The sequence below is a fragment of the Thermochaetoides thermophila genome (assembly GCF_000221225.1).
Source record: "Thermochaetoides thermophila DSM 1495 unplaced genomic scaffold scf7180000011820, whole genome shotgun sequence".
In the NCBI taxonomy this organism is placed as follows: Eukaryota; Fungi; Ascomycota; class Sordariomycetes; order Sordariales; family Chaetomiaceae; genus Thermochaetoides; species Thermochaetoides thermophila.
Window position 1 is genome coordinate 266,652 of NW_006383036.1, and position 16,810 is coordinate 283,461.

At 54.5% G+C, this 16,810-nt stretch overlaps 8 protein-coding genes across 8 annotated transcripts; 3 read left to right on the forward strand and 5 right to left on the reverse strand.

Annotated features, from left to right (window-relative positions):
- Positions 1-241: 241 nt before the first annotated feature.
- CTHT_0050990 (AP-1 complex subunit-like protein) lies at positions 242-1,195 on the reverse strand (the record flags this gene model as incomplete). The annotated part of the gene is made up of 5 exons (XM_006695379.1): positions 242-289; positions 559-833; positions 886-1,003; positions 1,076-1,109; positions 1,185-1,195. The coding sequence occupies 5 exons, from the start codon at positions 1,193-1,195 to the stop codon at positions 242-244; spliced, it is 486 nt and encodes a 161-aa protein (XP_006695442.1).
- Positions 1,196-2,348: 1,153 nt separating this feature from the next.
- CTHT_0051000 (uncharacterized protein) lies at positions 2,349-3,356 on the forward strand (the record flags this gene model as incomplete). Its single annotated transcript, XM_006695380.1, has 1 exon — positions 2,349-3,356. One exon carries the CDS (start codon positions 2,349-2,351, stop codon positions 3,354-3,356), a length of 1,008 nt encoding a protein of 335 aa, XP_006695443.1.
- A 178-nt stretch (positions 3,357-3,534) lies between these two features.
- CTHT_0051010 (uncharacterized protein) lies at positions 3,535-4,302 on the reverse strand (the record flags this gene model as incomplete). Its single annotated transcript, XM_006695381.1, has 1 exon — positions 3,535-4,302. The coding sequence occupies one exon, from the start codon at positions 4,300-4,302 to the stop codon at positions 3,535-3,537; it is 768 nt and encodes a 255-aa protein (XP_006695444.1).
- Positions 4,303-5,310: 1,008 nt separating this feature from the next.
- Positions 5,311-6,147, forward strand: CTHT_0051020 (uncharacterized protein; the record flags this gene model as incomplete). Its single annotated transcript, XM_006695382.1, has 1 exon — positions 5,311-6,147. The coding sequence occupies one exon, from the start codon at positions 5,311-5,313 to the stop codon at positions 6,145-6,147; it is 837 nt and encodes a 278-aa protein (XP_006695445.1).
- A 1,265-nt stretch (positions 6,148-7,412) lies between these two features.
- Positions 7,413-9,857, reverse strand: CTHT_0051030 (uncharacterized protein; the record flags this gene model as incomplete). Its single annotated transcript, XM_006695383.1, has 1 exon — positions 7,413-9,857. The coding sequence occupies one exon, from the start codon at positions 9,855-9,857 to the stop codon at positions 7,413-7,415; it is 2,445 nt and encodes an 814-aa protein (XP_006695446.1).
- Positions 9,858-10,283: 426 nt separating this feature from the next.
- CTHT_0051040 (uncharacterized protein) lies at positions 10,284-11,817 on the reverse strand (the record flags this gene model as incomplete). Its single annotated transcript, XM_006695384.1, has 2 exons — positions 10,284-11,482; positions 11,544-11,817. 2 exons carry the CDS (start codon positions 11,815-11,817, stop codon positions 10,284-10,286), a joined length of 1,473 nt encoding a protein of 490 aa, XP_006695447.1.
- Positions 11,818-12,864: 1,047 nt separating this feature from the next.
- Positions 12,865-13,471, forward strand: CTHT_0051050 (uncharacterized protein; the record flags this gene model as incomplete). The annotated part of the gene is made up of 3 exons (XM_006695385.1): positions 12,865-12,976; positions 13,046-13,167; positions 13,304-13,471. 3 exons carry the CDS (start codon positions 12,865-12,867, stop codon positions 13,469-13,471), a joined length of 402 nt encoding a protein of 133 aa, XP_006695448.1.
- Positions 13,472-13,635: 164 nt separating this feature from the next.
- Positions 13,636-16,398, reverse strand: CTHT_0051060 (pre-mRNA splicing factor prp1-like protein; the record flags this gene model as incomplete). Its single annotated transcript, XM_006695386.1, has 1 exon — positions 13,636-16,398. One exon carries the CDS (start codon positions 16,396-16,398, stop codon positions 13,636-13,638), a length of 2,763 nt encoding a protein of 920 aa, XP_006695449.1.
- Between the last annotated feature and the right edge of the window lie 412 nt (positions 16,399-16,810).

The following is a 16,810-nucleotide window of genomic DNA, read 5'->3' on the forward strand; positions in this document are numbered from 1 at the left end:
GCTCCCTCCTAATGGGTATGTAGCCCATGTGCCACCATTCTGCCGCTGCCATCTGCCATTCTGTGTTTTGGCTCTTCCAGCCGTCTCCTGTGCCGCCTGTCCTGCAGCCCGCATCCTGAGATGGCGTCGCTGTCCAAGCCCATCGCTTGTACGTCTGTCGGTATCGGTCGTGTATTAGCATGGGTTAAGGGTAAGGCATCATGCATTGTCGCAGTATATGGTGTGTCTTGTATGTGTGTGATTATAAAAATCCCGTCTCCTTGAGCGCCTTTTCGATCTTCTCCGACTCCTGTGTTGTCGTGAGTGTCAAAACGATTAGTCATCGCACAACACAACCATGAACCAGCAGCTGTCGTAGCGTGTTGCGAAGACACCGTCGTCGGGGGAGGGGAGGGAAGAGAGAGTCGGAGAGGGGCACAGCAGTGATCGCTGTTCCTCTACATGATTTTTGTGACTTCGTCCTCAACCTGAGGGAGACGATGCGTCAGCAGGGCATCGTGCCAGCGTATGATGAAAGCAAAAAGTCCTGAGTTGACATTGATTAATAGAAACACCCACCTCCATGTCCTCAAGGGCATCCTGCTGCGAGATGCAGCGCAGCACGTTCTTCTTGCTGCTCTCTTGCAGCTCGCCGGCCAGCAGCAGCTCGTCCAGGATGTAGTAGGCCTTGGTGAAGGAGAAGATAATGTCCAGCTCGCACACGTTGCCGTAGTACTTATCCATCTGCTCGACGTAGCGGTGGATGATTTCGAGCGTGATCAGCTCGTTGTCGTCCGAGGAGCACCCGGCGATGAAGAAGAGGGAGGCATATCGGCGGTAAACGATCTTGGTGTCTTCCTCGTCCGTCAGTGAGGTTCTCAAGTCTTCATGCCGGGAGAGACGCACCCTTGTACTCGAGAAAATTGCACATGCGCGTACGGCGGGCCAGCACGAGTTGCGACACGTCCTTGACGATCTTGGCCTTTTCCTTGGGCGAGAGTGTAATGAACCATTTGGCCAGACGCTGTCGATTCATCCATCAGCATCCCTCCTCGTCCATCGAAGCGAGTCCAACATCTGTATCTGGGATACGCACCACCTTGCCTTGGCGCGAGAGCAGAATCAAATAGCTGTCGACGGCAACGCCATCACATTAGCCTGCCGCCATTGGGCACGAGTCGGGTCTGGACGGGAATGAGGCATACTGCATAGCCATGATGAAGCAGGTTGAGCTTCACCGGCGACGGAGAGATGGATGGACGATCACAAGTTGACGGACAGTGTTGGACTGCTGCTGCCCTGGACGCCAAGTCACTTGGACTGGTGCTTTTGGTGCTGACTCCGCGGTTGACCACGATTTCCCGCAGATTGGCCAGGAGACAGGGACCACAGCGCCCAGGGTTGGAGTTCAGGGTTGCGTGCCAAGACCAGGGTTGGCGCTGACCTGCCGAGGTGGGGCTAGGAGGTACAGATCGTGTGGGGGGCATCTGGCGGGGTAGAGTCAGCGCGCCGATTCTGTGGACGATGTCGTCAGTCACACTTGCAGATTGTTCCCTTTGTTTTCCGGCTTGAGTTGAAGGGTTATTGCAGTGTGATAGTATAGTTTGTTTGGATCGTCTACATGAGATAGAAGCCTGGTGTGGTGTGGTGTGGATCTTCGAGGCCATCTCCCAGCTTTCAAAGCAGGGTGATCAACTCGAACCCTAACCTCTCACACGGTGCATCGTCGAGTTCAAATGAACAAGGAGCCTGGACTTCAGACATAAAAGCTGTAGAAATTAAGATCGAAGCCTGGGGCCTCCTGGGGATCAATCGCCGTTCTGAGCTGACGATAATTACGATCACAAGTAAGCATGCTGGCTGACCACGGCGATGTATTTTGTCACCCCGCGCAGTCTCGCCACATGCATGATCCGCCAGGCCGACCCCCCGAGCTTCCTCTGCCATGTTTTTAACGCTGCTTGGCCGGCCCATACTTGAATGGACCATCCCACGCGACACGTTCTCGGCCCAGCTCGATGCGAACCGAGTGCTTTTCCTGTAAATGGAATTCGTGTAGGAGGTTAAGAAGGTACTTAAAGTAGGGCACATGGGACAGGTCAGATTCATGGAGGGGTTTCTGGAGCAGTGTCCATGACTCCATCATTGATCATCGCTGGCTGCTTGCTCATTAATAATCGCCGTCCTCAGGACCCCAGATTTGTGACGGGCCCGGCCCGGACTCCGAATTTGTGATTGATATCCACACCACCATAGCCAGCACTTGGCTTTTGGCTCCCGGACTCGAAATCTTATTCTTCAGTTTTACTGCAAACAGAAAATAAATTTCCGGGAAGTGGTCGGCAGTACTAAGTGCAGAATTAGGCGCCATGGCAAAAACCACAAAGCTCATCCTCTCTACGGGGTATACCTCTCTCTCAGTCGCACACCTTCAATCACCAGCACAGCAACTGACATCGCCCAGGAACATTGTCTCGGATGGCCCGTCCATCGTTCGCCGGTCCTGCTCACCGCGCGCCAAAAACAACCCAGAACTCATCAGCTCCCTTCGCAGCAGCTTCCACTCAGCCCAGCAAGAATACGCCGCATCACTTCTCCGCGACACACCCTCCGCAACGCCCAATGGCTCCTCCTCCTCCCTCCCCGCAGCCATAACCTCCTCCAACCGTCCCCCAACCTCAGCCTGGACCTCTGAACAAGACAACGTCCTCTACATACCGCGCATCGACCCTCCGACGGGCCTCTCCGAACCTCCCCAGCACTACAACCTCACCGCGAAAATCTTCTTTCTGCCCAACACCCCTGTCCAGTCCCGAATGTCCTACGCCCGCGAAGCCCTCTCCCTTGTGCTTCAAGAACTCTTCCCCGCACAATCCGTCGATCTGCTAGTTGTCTCATTCCCGGGACTCTCCTTCACCGCCGACTGCGAGTGGGAAGCCGATCGGCTGAATGCCCTGCAGGGCAACGACGCTGAGGAGCTTGCCACATGGCCTGCTGTGGAAGAGCTCCATCGGTCTGGGCTGGCAAGGGAGTTGGGCGTGGCAGAGTTTGGCAGTGAGAAGTTGGCGAGGTTCCTGGAGAAGGTGACGGTCCGGCCGAAGGTGAACCAGGTGAATCTGAGGAATTGCTGTAACGTACCGCCGCCGCTGGCGAAGCTGGCGAAGGAGCAAGGGATTGAGTTGTTGGTACACGGGGATGCGACGGAGGTTGTGACGAGGGAGACGCTGGAGGAGGTTTTGGGGGATGCTGGGGTAATCGGGGAGAAGGAGGAGGTATGGCCACTTTGGGTGGTCAAGTACACGGCGGTCGTGAGGGACCGCGGGGTGATTGAGAATAAAGGGTATTTTGTGGGCGCGGAGCTTGTGAGGCGGGAATAGATCTACCTAGAATATTATGTGCATACTGTATGTGTGTCGACTGTAGGCATTTCAGGAGTTTCTGGGCAGGGCACGGCAGGGCGGCTGTCTATTTTAATTATATCACCAGAGCATAAAGTCTCGATTTTGCAGCACCATCATCAACGTCCTTTCCATTTGCTTGATATCATAACCATATCTACCCCAGCATGCTCCTCTTCCTCCCCCTCATCCTCACATCCTCCAACTTCGTCAATACTGAAGTCGCCTTCTTGAACGACTTTCCATACTCTTCCAGAATCATCCCGAACAACTTCTCCGCCCTAGGATGCGTGCTTGCGAACGCTCTCTCAAGCACATACAGATCCACAGCCCGATCTTCATCCGACATGCTCTGCATCGCCAACCCAAAGTCAATCAGCACTACCTCCCCCCCCAAGACTCCCTTCTGTTCCCCCTCTTGTCTCCTCAGCATCATATTACTAGTTGTCAAATCCCCATGCACAACTCCCGTTTTATGCAGCGCCCCAACAACCCGTCCAATCCTCCTCATCAAATCGCCCAACTCTTCCGCTTCTTCCTGCCCCTCTTGACTCTCCCCGCTCCCCAAATATTCATTAATCGCTTGCCTAACCGGTACCCCCTCAATCCACTCCATCATCAGCCAGCCATTCGCCGCATCCATGGCATACACCGCCGGCACAGGGACACCCTCTCTCCAGCAGCGCTCAAGGACCTTTGCTTCGGCGGCGATGCGGGCTTTTGTTAGACGGGCATCGAGAATGGGATGACGGTAGGGTTTCGAGGGCCGGTATTTGAGGGCGCAGGGGCGGTCGGGGAAGAGGTGGGTGGTTTTGTAGAGGCGGCCTTCGGCGCCTTGGGTTATGAGGAGGGCGGGCGAGGAGGAGGGGTGGGTTAGGATTTGCGGTAGGGGGAATTGGTGTTGTTGTTGGTGGGGGACTGCCATAGTGTTTTGTTTGGAATGTCTTTCTTCTATAACAGGGCCTTGTCCGGTGTCAAATTGGCTATCTTTTCGGAGGTTCGAGAGTATCGTATGGTCAGATGTGGTGTTGGTGGTCGTCGAGGTAGTGACTGTGCGGTGCCGCGCTCGAGGACATAGAGAGGGGGGGGGGGGCACTTTTCGATGGAGGGGCATTGGAGCGGGCGCCTGGCAGCTGCACAAGAGTGGGCCTGCGCGGCGCGATCATCCGTCGCACATAGATCTCGCAGCCTTAGGTTAAGGTTGATCCAAGAACCCGGAATTCCGATTTATATTTCAAAGTCCAATTTTGCGATCCTGATTCTGAATGCGATCCTTGATTATTTTTTGTTTATTTATTTCTAGAGAGTTAGGCATCACTGAGCGGGATGCCCTCAGTCATGTCAGCACTGTATACATGCAAGCCCTTCTTCCCCCACGTTAACAGCTCTCCTTGGGTTATCACTTGGAGTATATCTCTCTTCCTCTAATCTGCTCATCAACTGCTCTCCAAGGCAACATCATGTCCGCCCCAAAATGGTATTCCCGGATGTACGATGTCAAATGCCCAATCGCGGGGACCATACCACAGGTAGCACCGACACCCTAGCCTTAGAGCTCATGCTGGGCCGATCACATGGCGAAGTCGCGTGGTCAACGCCAGATCTGTTAATCAATAATGGACCGAGCTACAACCACGCTTCGACCCCGGCTGCCGCGGACGCCACAGTCCGTGATCACCCAAGAGCGGGTGCAGGTTTTGGCGCTTCTGTGTTTCTTAGGACTGCTGTGATAGAATGTGAAACGTGTTCCTCTTTTCTTGCAGTCCTGGTAGGTTATGCTGATCACTGCTCATCGAAGCTAAGGATCGCGATTGAGCTTCTGTCTCTACTCAAAGTCACTTTAAAGCCTATACCTCAAACTCAAACTTGATCGATCCATCAAGCCACCACTTACTGATCATCTAAACCTCATGCTTCAACATCAGCTTCAGCAATGACATCCAACATATTCCCGCATAGCCAACCTTCCGTTTTAACGCCATCACCACCAACAGCCCCAATCTCGGCCCCCTTACCCCTCGCCGTCCTTCTGTCCCTCACCTCCTTCCTCCTCTTAGTGACACTTCTTGTCCACATTCTCCCCTATTACAAGTCGTACTTGTCTGCTTCCTCCGAGGTCTCCTGCCTCCTCGAAACATCCGATTACCTTCTCGCCGAAGCCGACACCTACACCCATGAAGTTAGCAAACTCCCTCGTCTATCAGACCGTGTCCGGCTCTCCAAGCTAGTAAGAGAGTTCAGGCGGGAGGCAGAAGCCCTAAGGAAGGAGGTCAACTCTCTTGTGTTGCGCAGAGGACAGCATCAGGAACATGGACGGGGAGAGGGTCTTGCGTTGAGGCCGATCGCCCGACTGGGCTGGGCTGTTTACAAAGGCCGGCTTGACGAGAGGATACGGAGAGTCGACGTGCTCCGCGTCCGGCTGCTAGTCGCGCAAGTGGGGGTAATTTCCAATACAATAGCCGAGTCAACACCACCTCCAACGAGGGAGAACAGCCCAGGGTTGGGGGTAATCTACGAGGAGAAGCCGCTCGATGCGCCACCAACTCCGCCGCTTACTCCGAAAACAATGCCCCGTAAGGGATGGGATAGCAGCGAGTCGTTCAATACGACTGAGCTGACGCCAGCGAAGCAGAAGTTGACTCTCCAGACGGACTGTGTCGACACTTCGAGCAGGAAAGGATGGGCCGGCGTGGTCAGGGAGTTGCAGAAGAGTCCGCTGTTGAAGGAAAGGCATGCAAGTATTGAGTTGGCCATGTCGAGGGCTGCTTGAGGAGATTGGGAAGAATCGGATTCCATGTAGGATAAGGGATGATTCTGTTTTCGTTCGTTTAGGGAGGGGCACAATATAGGAGAATGGAAGATTGATATCTTCGGGCGTTAACGGCGGACTGGATCTCTCTTTTGGATACCCTGGCCTGGTCTGATCTAATATCTAATGTCTGTCTTTGCATTGGTTAATGGTCTTCTCTTTCCTGGGTGGCTTTTTTTTTTTCCAAGGCGAAAACAGGAGAGAGTTGAAATGGAAAGGATGAAACCACAACGGGTACCGCTGGATGCATTCTGGGAAATATAAGTGCCCTAGGTTCCAGGTCATATTTTTTTTGGACTAAATTAATTGAATTACTTGCGTTCGTCATAATAGTTAAGGTCGTGGTCAACTTGGGAAAACGTTACAGTTAAGAACTTCAGTGTTGGGGGCATATATTGTTTGGTCTTTGGATCTACATTAAGTTGAAAAAGCCTTTTTAGAACCTGGTGACGGGACTTGGATATCGAAGTCAAACAATTATACTCATTCACGATTAACCATGGTATTCATTTTCATGTCTATGCAAATCCCAGTCATGTAACGATATATACACGGATCCCTCTATGCTCCTTGCTCACTCGTATTATACAGTGAAATAGATGGTGTCATCATCATGGGTGTTGCAGCTCCGATACATGTATGCTTCCTGAGCTTCCTTAAGCCAACCGAATCGCCACGTCTCAGCGTGACTCTTTTTCCATCCTCTTTCCACGGTATATACGTAATATACATTGCTCCTGCTCTCAATCAGGCCAGGTATAGATGAGTGTGGTTTCGATATAAAAGTTGTAGTATCTTGGATGGCTTCGTTTGAATGATAAGCTTGCCCGCTTTTTTGCTCTGTCCTTCTGACATGGCTCAGTAGCCATCTACTCAAAGCGCCCCTTGGTCAACTTTGCTAGTGTGCTTATTGGCCAGAGGGTTTGGACGAGAATCGTTGAAGTGGTTGTGCTATGCAGGTGGCTAGGGAAGCTGCTCTGCTCTCAATGAGACTAGGCTCTTCCCTCGTTTGTGTCGTCTTGCTTTCCAGAGGTTGTTGTGTTTCTGCCCCCTGTATCGTGAATTTGTTTCCGACCGGTCTATCCCTTCCCGGATTCCTTTTAGGCCCATAGACCGTCTTTCTAATCTTCCTATCTCTCTCCCCATAGCCCCTTAATCTTACTCCCAACTCTTCATCTTCACACCCTTCATCTGCTTTTAGAACACTGGTTTGGTCTTTCCCCTCCTTAACAACCCCTCTTCCTCAGAGGTATTTCCACAGGCTCTAGCCCTCTCTTCACTAGCCCCTCGACATCCGTACACCCCTCTGGCGGGCCCTCCCACACGAGACTGTGGATCAACAGATCCTTCTCGTAAGCCTGGCACAGAAGCGTACTCAGCGGAACGGCTGGCTCGGAGTGATGGATGAGTTCAACAGCCCAGGAGGTGAAGGCTCCATAGAGGGCTTTGCCGGGGCTGTGATGGGTGATTTGCTTTAGGCTTAGGTGGTCTGGGCGGACCGGATCAGAAGATGATGGGGAATCGGGAGGTTGTGTTGTGTGCTCTACCTGAGAGCCCGCTGCTGACATAGCTTCGCTCTCGACAAACCCCTTCAACACCTCCTCAACACTCCTCCCATACTTCTTCTGATACCACCTCCCAAAATCACAAAGCATCAACCGCCTCAACCACTGATCCCTTGCAATACTAGAACCATCCGTTTCGTTCCAGAGCTTTTTGACCCGCTTCGTCACCTTCTCAACCTCTTCTCCTCCTTGTAACAACTTTATCCCTCTCGTCTTCAAATTGGAATGAGCCGGCATGTCCGCCAGGTAATGGACATACCTCCACACAGTAGTCAAAACCTGGGCCTTGTGCGTCACGCGCGCGAGCTCGAACAATAGATAGCATGATGTCTCATCGACAATATGCGTCATGCCCTGCGCATCAAACATAGCCAAAATTCTCAACGCCTCGTCCAGCCGGCGATGACACTTGCAATGCGTAAGCAGGACATTCAGCGTTTTGACATTGGGCCGGTCCCGCTCGCTGGCAAACATGTGCTCCAGGATGCGGCGACAGTCGTCCCATTTTCCATAGCTGCCAAACACGTATAACACTCTGTTTGCCGCGGCCCGAGTCAACCTCCATTCCTCGCCATACAGCCGTGCCTGTTCCCGCAGAAACGTCTCTGCATCCTGCCCCAGCTGAACGGCCCTGTACGCATCATTATGCGCCAGCTCGTTCGACACCAGAATCACCGCCTGCCGGTTCCCCTTGCTGAAAAAGTTCTTGGTGTGCATCGCCTGCAGGATATACCGCCTCACCTCCTCGGCCTCTACCAGCCTCAGAAAGTGACACCACGTGCGAATGTTGGGCGTGTGTCCGGCTGCAAGCATCTTGTGCACCAGCGGCCGGAAGGCCACGATATTCTTCGCCTTCACGGTCTCTTGCAAGAGGAGGTTATACACCTCCACGTCGATGGGCAGACCGAGGGCCTTTGCCCTCTCGACCAGCTTCTGCGCGTCGGAAACAAACCGCTCGCCGCCACGGGCAAAGTACTTCAGCGCGAGCTTGAGCGCGGGCAATGTCGCGGCACGTGAGACAACAGGGTCGGCGAAGACGGAATGGAGCAGGCGCACGACGCATTCTTGATGAGTTTCGGTGCGGTGGGGGTAGAGCGTGCGTTCGAGGTAAGGGGGTATGTAGCTCTGGGTCAGCGTGGCGATGTACTGATAGAAGGTCTGGAAGGTCCAGCGTTCGGGGAGCGGATGCTCGTCGGCGCGTGTGTAGAGGGTGTACTGGCGGCGGATGGGCGCCGGTTCGGGAGGTACGATCCAAGTGGGTTCTTCGTCGGGGGATGGGAGAAGGTCTTCTATGTCAGAGGTGCTATTGAAGCGGGTAACTTGGACGTCTTTGGCGACCTTGACGATGTCGTCGACAGCCTGAGACACCGCCCACGGTTCGCCGGTCAGGAGGAGATACGGCCTGCTCTCCTCCCCTGCCCCGTCTTTCGGCATATACAGCCGAATATCACACCCCGAGTGGCTCTTAATATTCCATAAATTCTTTCTGAAATCTCCTTTTAACCTCTCCACAGCCCCTTCCTCGATCAGCTCAACCTTGACAACCTCATTCGGGACATCCTGCGGCCTGGTTGCAACCATCAACTCCTCCAGAATCAACCTCCAGTCCGGAGGCTCCGCAGCCTGCCTGCGCAGCTCAATCCGCTGCTGTCTCTTCAGCGCGTGATGGTGATGCCGGTTCTCTTTGCGCTGCTCGACCGGGTCGGGGAGCGCAATCGGGTTCTGCACGACGACTGGGTCCCAGAAAATGTGTGGGCGCACGGGAACCCGCTCGAGGCGGTCTACGAATGAGGGCTCGGCCGGACGACGGAGGGCCGCTGCTTCTTTTTGCCGTGCGGCGGCCGCTTTGCTGGCGCTACTGGCCCGGGCGGCAGTCCAGGACGCATAGCGGTCTCGTTGAGGGGCTAACTGGTCGGAGAAATGTTTGGGGAAATCCGAGGAGGAGGAGGACCGACGGAGGGGTAAGCTGCCGACGAGAAGGGGGTTCGGCCGAGGAGGAGAGGGGTTGGAAATCGCGAAGGTTGTCGGCGCCGGAGCCGGGCGGGAGCGGCAGAGGAGGGCCCATTGCGGCCAGGCGCTGCCCGATAACCTTGATCCAAGGGTCATTTGCTGTTCGGGCAGCGCATTGCGGGCGCTTCTGGCCGTCTATATCGGTGTCATGCGCAATATATCGTGCTTGGTAGGCCCGTGTATCTCATGGAGTCGCGCATTTCTCTCTGTGATCAAAGGCGATGGACCCCTGCTGCGGTACAATTTTTGGCTGGCCGCACTGTCCCCACTTCGGTAAGATTCCCACAGATCTCTGATAAGATAGTAATTTACGATAAGATAGCGTACTGAATGCCATCACAATGAAGGATGAGATCTGTAGCTATCGGGAAAGTTTGCCGTTGTCAGATGCCCTACCTACCTAGGTAGAAATTGGACAACCCGGATTAAACGTACCAATTTTACAAAGTTGAACAGATATATTATAATCACAGTGGGTATAAATTCATTATTACCTACCGGGGCAGTAGCTGCCCCCTGATGTCAGCTCCCTTCTTGACCATTGCAGTTCTCCGAGTCTTGCTTCCCCTCTTTCGGCCTATCTTTTCCATCTTTCCCTTCCTCCTTCTCTCCCTCTTGTGGCCTGTCATCCTTAGGAGGTGGTGCTGGAGCCGCTGGCCCCGACTTATCGACCCCCTGCCACTCCCTACTCCATCCCTGTTGAGGATCAGCCGCCCCTTTGGACCCTCCCTCGTCGGCAACCCCTTTTACATCACTCCAATACTCTAGCCTTCTAACCTCCTCATCCGCACGCTTGACAGCTGCCCCAAGATATCTTGCCCTCTCCTTTGATTCCTGATCACCTTCGGTCTCTAGCCTGGCCATTAACCCCTCGTATATCTCCGTCAGACTGGTCAAGAGTGTTCGCCTCGAAGCCTGGAAGACAAACATTCCCATGATATCGTGCATGATCCCCGGCAGACCACTCAGCCCGTCGCGCGCGTTGGCAATGTAGTTGTGCACAGCCTCAATCTTCTCGCGGTCAATCCTTCCCTCGCGTAGCACCTCCAACAGCTCATCCGCATGCTCAATGACCTCCAAGTCCGCACTCGGCGCGATGCTTGCTGGCCCTCCAACGGTACTCACACTCAGCCGACTACTGGCCCTGCTACCAGCGCGACTATGACTCCTGCTCCTTGACCTCGCCCTCTCACTCGACGGCCTAACTGTGAAATAATCCGGGTTCAACCGATACGGATCGTTCGACTCGACCGCATCAAGCATCTCACCCGTTTTCCTAACCCTCCTCCTTACCCACGCGCGTCTCCTCACAAAACTATCCCACCACCTCGGCCGATGCCACTTAAACCCCGACCAAAACCCACAAGCGTACATCCAACCCTCCTCATCCTCCTCATTTTCTCCTCTGCGATATACCCGCCAGGTGGGCCACTCTCGATCCCACTCCCAACTCGGATCAGGCACCTGCGCGGTGTGGATGTCTGTAGGGGACGGGCGATGCGCGTGATTCGTCCAGGCGGGCGGGTCCAGGTTGCCCAGGGCTTTGGAGGAGAACAAGGGGATGCCGCAGCAGAAGCAGCCGCGTTGGTTTTCGTAGAGGATGTCGATTTCGGAGGTTGGGGCGCTGTGGGTGGTTGTGATGCGGCGAGCTTTAGAGAGGGCGGTTTGGAGGTCGGTTATGGGACGGGGGGCTTCGTACGGGGTTGTGTAGGGGGATGGTTCTGGGAAAAGGTCAGCATGTCTGGCCGGACAGTGAAGATCGTAATGTTCTGGGCAACTTACTGTCGACCTTCACAACGGGCTGACCCGCACTCCCCGGTCTCCCCCGTCTGGCAGTAGACGTAGACGACGCGCCATCCTCGCCAACTCCAAGCGCCACCACAGTGCCTGTCACATTGGACGTGCTTTGATTCCTCACTGGCGAAGGTTCTTGCGAGGACCCCGTTTGTCCCTCATCGTCGCGATCGACCAAGCTAATCTCATGATCAAAATCGCTGTCCTTGAGTGGGGGAGCGCGGCGCGACGAACGGTGTCGCCCGTGCCTGATCTTGGGCATCTCTCTTTTTCTCCCTTTTTTCCAAGTCCTCAAACAAGACCAGAACGCGTTTTGGGGGCCAAAAGGAAGCTAGCTATGCATCGTAACAGCTTCAAGTTCTTAGTTGAGTCGAGGATGTTAGTGAAGAAGTCTTAGTTGGCGCCGATCAATGGCACGATGATAGCCCTGTTGCACAGGCAACTCTTTCAGCTTTCGCCTTTCACCCCGTACCGGGTCGAGGGCTCCTTACACGAGCCAAAATTGAGCATGGGCATGGTGACAAGAAAGGTTGGCTGGGACCATGGCTGCGCCGCGTGCGCCATGGCCCATGATGTAATGCGTTCCGTCGGAACCTGTGATGAAGGGGCTGTGCCAAGCTCGCCTGCGCCAGTCTTGGCACCGTTTTGAATCAAAGTAAGTTACATTTATGATTACAGTAACAGGATGTATTGGAGAAGGGTGGTTTACGGGCTTCGACGAGATTAAACTCGAGAACCGGAAGGTATTAAAGCTATCTGAATGTGTAAGATAGACTCAGTTGTTGAATTAATATAGATCACAGGCCATACAGCAAGATATTTCATAGGCAATGATGCAGACCGCTAACAAAACAAAAACTAACAACAACGTGCTTCCTCTAATCCCCCTGATCTCTCCCCCCCCCCCTTTCCCTTAGCTAACCCTGACCCTTGTTTTGAGCGGTGACCTCCTCCATTCCATCCATTGCTACGCTCCCCGCTCTACGTCATAGCAGCGTCTAAGAGGAAGAGCTCAAGGCCGTGACCAGTGAGTCTCAAGCTCAAGGTCCAGAGGACGAATAGCATGTCTGGATTCTTATAACAGCCGGGACGGGATGGGAGAGTCATAATCATGTGCGACTCTCTGGCTATGAGCCGAAACCTTCTTCCCGCTCTTATCCTCCATCATCTTTTGCCAAACTTGCTCGATTGTTCCTGTCGTGATCATCGTCGATTGTATTCTGACTTTGTCCATCGCCACTGAAACTTGCTACTGTAAACTTTCAGCTTTATCGTAATTTAACCCCCAAGAAAAAGAAGAGAGAACATCATGTCGCGCTCCAAAGCCCCCATCGCCATCGCCCTCGCGGCTGGAGGAGGCCTTGGCTACTACTTCTATCGTGCTGGCGGCTCGCCCCGGGCAGCTGAAAAGGACTTCGAAAGTTCGTTCACGTGATTACCATACTATTTTTATTCGGTCACAAGGGGCTGTACTGACCGCAACCGTACAGGCGATGCTCGTCGCCTCGCCTCCAGGCTCAAAGGTGAAGCCGAGCAGAAGCGCCAGTCCGTCGATATAGAGGAAAAGAGCGGCCGTATCTCGAGTGATGTGACTTCCAAGATCGAGGGGGCCGTAAGCTTTCTCTCCTATAACCCCATCTCCCTGTGATACACAGACTCCTCTCCTTATAGCCATTCGCTCCATGCTTCTATTCCTTGGCATCATATCTTCGTTCCCCGTTGACCAAGGACCAAGCTGACTTGCCTAGGTTTCTACTGTCAACAAGGAACTGTCCAAGACCGCCCAGGAGGCTGAGAACTTGGCCAAGCAAGCCAGAGCGGATGCGCTGAAGAAGATCGATGAGTTCGACCGCAAGGTTGAGGAGGGCGCTGCTAAGGGCAAGAGCTGGTTCTCTTCGTGGTTTGGAGGGAAGTAAGAGCTTACAAAATGGTGTTCTTGGAATCGGATTGAGTGGATATCATCGTGATTATAGTCTAACAGTTTGACTGGGTTGCCTGCTGGGTAATATTTTGTACTTCCATGAAACGCTGAATATCGTGAACCTTTCTCAATCCATATAACCATTAACACACTCTCCCTTTACACAGCCTGCCCCAACTGCTGCGCAACCAACTCCAACACTTCCTCCGTCTTCTTGCCCGCATTCCTCGGATCCTTAGCCACCCTCTGCCAAACCTCTCCATGTCTAGGATCATTCAGCACACACTTCGCAATCAACTCCTTCCTCTTCTCCTCCGTGCCATGCTGGCACAGGAACCGGTAATACCACGCCCATGTATCACCCAAGTCCCTGTCTAGTAAGAGCGCCCGCTCAAACCAGTTCTGCGCCCTGTCAAGCTTACGTTCGGCCCACAAGATGCGAGCGGCGGTGACTTGCAGGATGGGGTCGTCCTCGACCTTCTTGATCGCTTCGGTGATGAGCGCCTTGCGCTGGGTACGGGGCTCAAGGTACAGAATCCTCTCAGCCCACAGCAAGCCGCTGCGCGGCATTTGCTGCAAAGCTTGCGCCATGAGCGCCCGCGCCTGGGACAGATTGCCCGCTCTCCGCTCAACTCTGATAAGCTCCGTCCACAGCTCAGGGTTCTTCGGCACGGCTGTCCTGGCACGATCGAGAACACTGCGTGCCTTGACGACATTACCTGCGCGCTCTTCAAGACGAGAGTAGAGCAACCAGAGCGGGACGCTCGACGGGACGGCACGCACACCGCCAGAGTAGGCATCCCGCGCCAGCTCGATCTTGCCCAGGTCTTCGTAGATCTGCCCCTTCATCATCCACAGCTTGGGTGCGTTCGGGAACAACCGCAAGGCATCCTGTACCAGCTCCAACGCCGCCTGCGGATTGCCTTGCTGTCGTTCGAACGCGACGCTGCGCATCCAGACGCGATCCGTCGGGGCGTTCTGCCTGGCTGTGCGCAGCAACTCCCTCGCCTGGTCCACATGCCCGTTATCAGCCTCGAGCTTAACAGCGGCCAGCCAGATGTCCTCGTTATCGGGATTCTGCTTGAACGCGCGGGCAAGAACCTTTCGGGCTTCATTAATCTCGCCGGACTTCTCCTTGGCAAGCATAAGCCAGAAGGCCTCAACATGCGGGCAGGCTTCGACGGCCTTTTCCAGCGCGCGCTCGAGGTCCTCTTTCGTGCCGTGTTCGCGCTCGAGCTCGACAGCAGCGAGGTAGAGGGATCGTGAGTTGGGGAAGACACGTAAAGCGTAGGCATAAATTGCGCGCGCTGTGTGGAACCTTTCGCGGGAGATGCAGCCCTTGGCATCTTCCATCCAGATTTCTTTGCGGTCGTCGTCCTCGTCGAGACCCCAGCCGAGCGTTTCTTCGATGATGCTTGCGCAAGTAACCACAGCGCCCTCTTCTTCGCACTTCTCCGCCTCAGCAATCCACTCTTCCCGCTTGGGCATGGCGTTCTGCTTGGCCAGGAACTTCACGGCATTCTTCATCACTGGCCTCTTGGTGCCCTCGCCAAGTTGCTCCTCCAGTCTTGCGGCCGCAATCCAAAGCTCATGCGAGCTGGGTAGCTTCTTGACAGCCTTATTGAGCACCTTGCGCGCGTTATCGGGTGTCTCGAGGCGAGCAAGCGCCAGCCAGAGATCGAGCGACTCAGGGATGAGTTCTGTTGCTTTGGCGAGCAGCATCCTGGCGTCGGCCGGGTCCTCTTCGAGATTAACTGCCTCCTTCCACAGGGCTTCTGATGTAGGATTATGATCCAGCGCACGACGAATGACCTTTTTCTTCGAGCGCACATCGTTCTCGAGCTTCATCGCCTCAACCCACAGCTTGACCGAGTGTGGGTTAGCCTGGATCGCCTGCGCAGCAATGACCTTAGCGTTACGGTTGTCATTGATGTGGATGTTCTCCAGCCAGATATCCTCGCTCTTGGGGCAGTGTTGGCAGCCCTTTGCAATAAGCGCGCGCGCCGCACCAGGCTTCCCAGCCGCAATTTCTAAACGTGCCGCCGCGATCCAGCTTGCCGCTTGCTTCGGGTTCGAGTCTACTGCTGACTTGAGCATCTTTCGGAACTGTTCGATATCGCCGATGCTCTGCTCACCAACACTGGCGTTCGCCAATGAGGTAAGGTATCCCTTTGGATCGATACTCGTTGCGCTGCCGGCCGTCGCAATCCCGCTGCTTTGGCTCTGCTGTTCCAGCCTCGCGCGCAGCACTTTGTCTCTGGCCGCGCCAATCTTCGCGAAATCTGTGACTGTCCCATCCTTGTTGACTTCAGTTGCCGTGCCATCTTCGACCACTGTAGTGCCAAACTGCCCTTGATCCCTCGCCGCAGCAAGCACGCTATCCGGCACGGCATAAAACCGCTGCATCCTCGCCTGCCTTGCTCTCTTCGTTCGTCCCGTCAAGTCCTTCGGATCGGGCAAATTCGCCCACTCCTCCTCGGTAACTGCCTCTAGCGCCCTCTTCAGCCCAGCAAACTGCTGCTGAATCTTAGGGAACTTCCTCTCATACTCCTCCCGCTCCGCCTTCTCCCTTGCTTCGCGCCACTTCTGTCGTCTCCTCGCCATCCGATCATCCACCTCCTTCCAAATCCGATCTGCCTCCTCATCATCCTTCTCGTATATCCCACCAGCAAACAGTCCCACCTCATTATCCGGGTCCCCATACCGTCCATCATCCTCATCATCCAGATCAAGATCGTTCTTCCCATCCTTTATGAGCCCCAACTGGGCTTGACGCTTGGCGACGGCGGCCTTGATGGCCTCCTCGTTGTCGCGCGCAGGACCAAGGTCGGATCGGGTCGTGAAGCCGGTAGCGCCACGTCCCAGACCGGCGACGTAGTTTTCGGGCGCCGGTTGGCTGAGGAAGTCGCGTCGGACCGACATTCTGGGCGATGCGATCGATGCAATGCGATCGGTTGGGGGGCTGAGGTCGAGAGGGTGGATGGATGGTTGGTTGAGAATCCAGATCGCAATGCGCGCAGAACCGAGTTCGACATGTCGGTTGCATGGGTTAGGGTTGTTGGCTTGGTTGAGGGTTAGGGTTGCAATAGGACACCCAGATGAGAACCGGGGCAAAACTTTGTCCCGCTCTGTGTTGGAACAAAGATACGAGAACAAACTGTTGCTTGGGTTATTAGGAAATTTTAAATGTGTTCATGCATGATCGTTCGCTTCAAACAGCTGGAATGCTCCCATTGTTGGAAAGTCGGTGCTATTTACTCTCAAGCGTCAACAACATCAACGCCACGAAAGCAATTGCCAGAATCAACTCTTCAGAGGCTCCATTAACCCATAG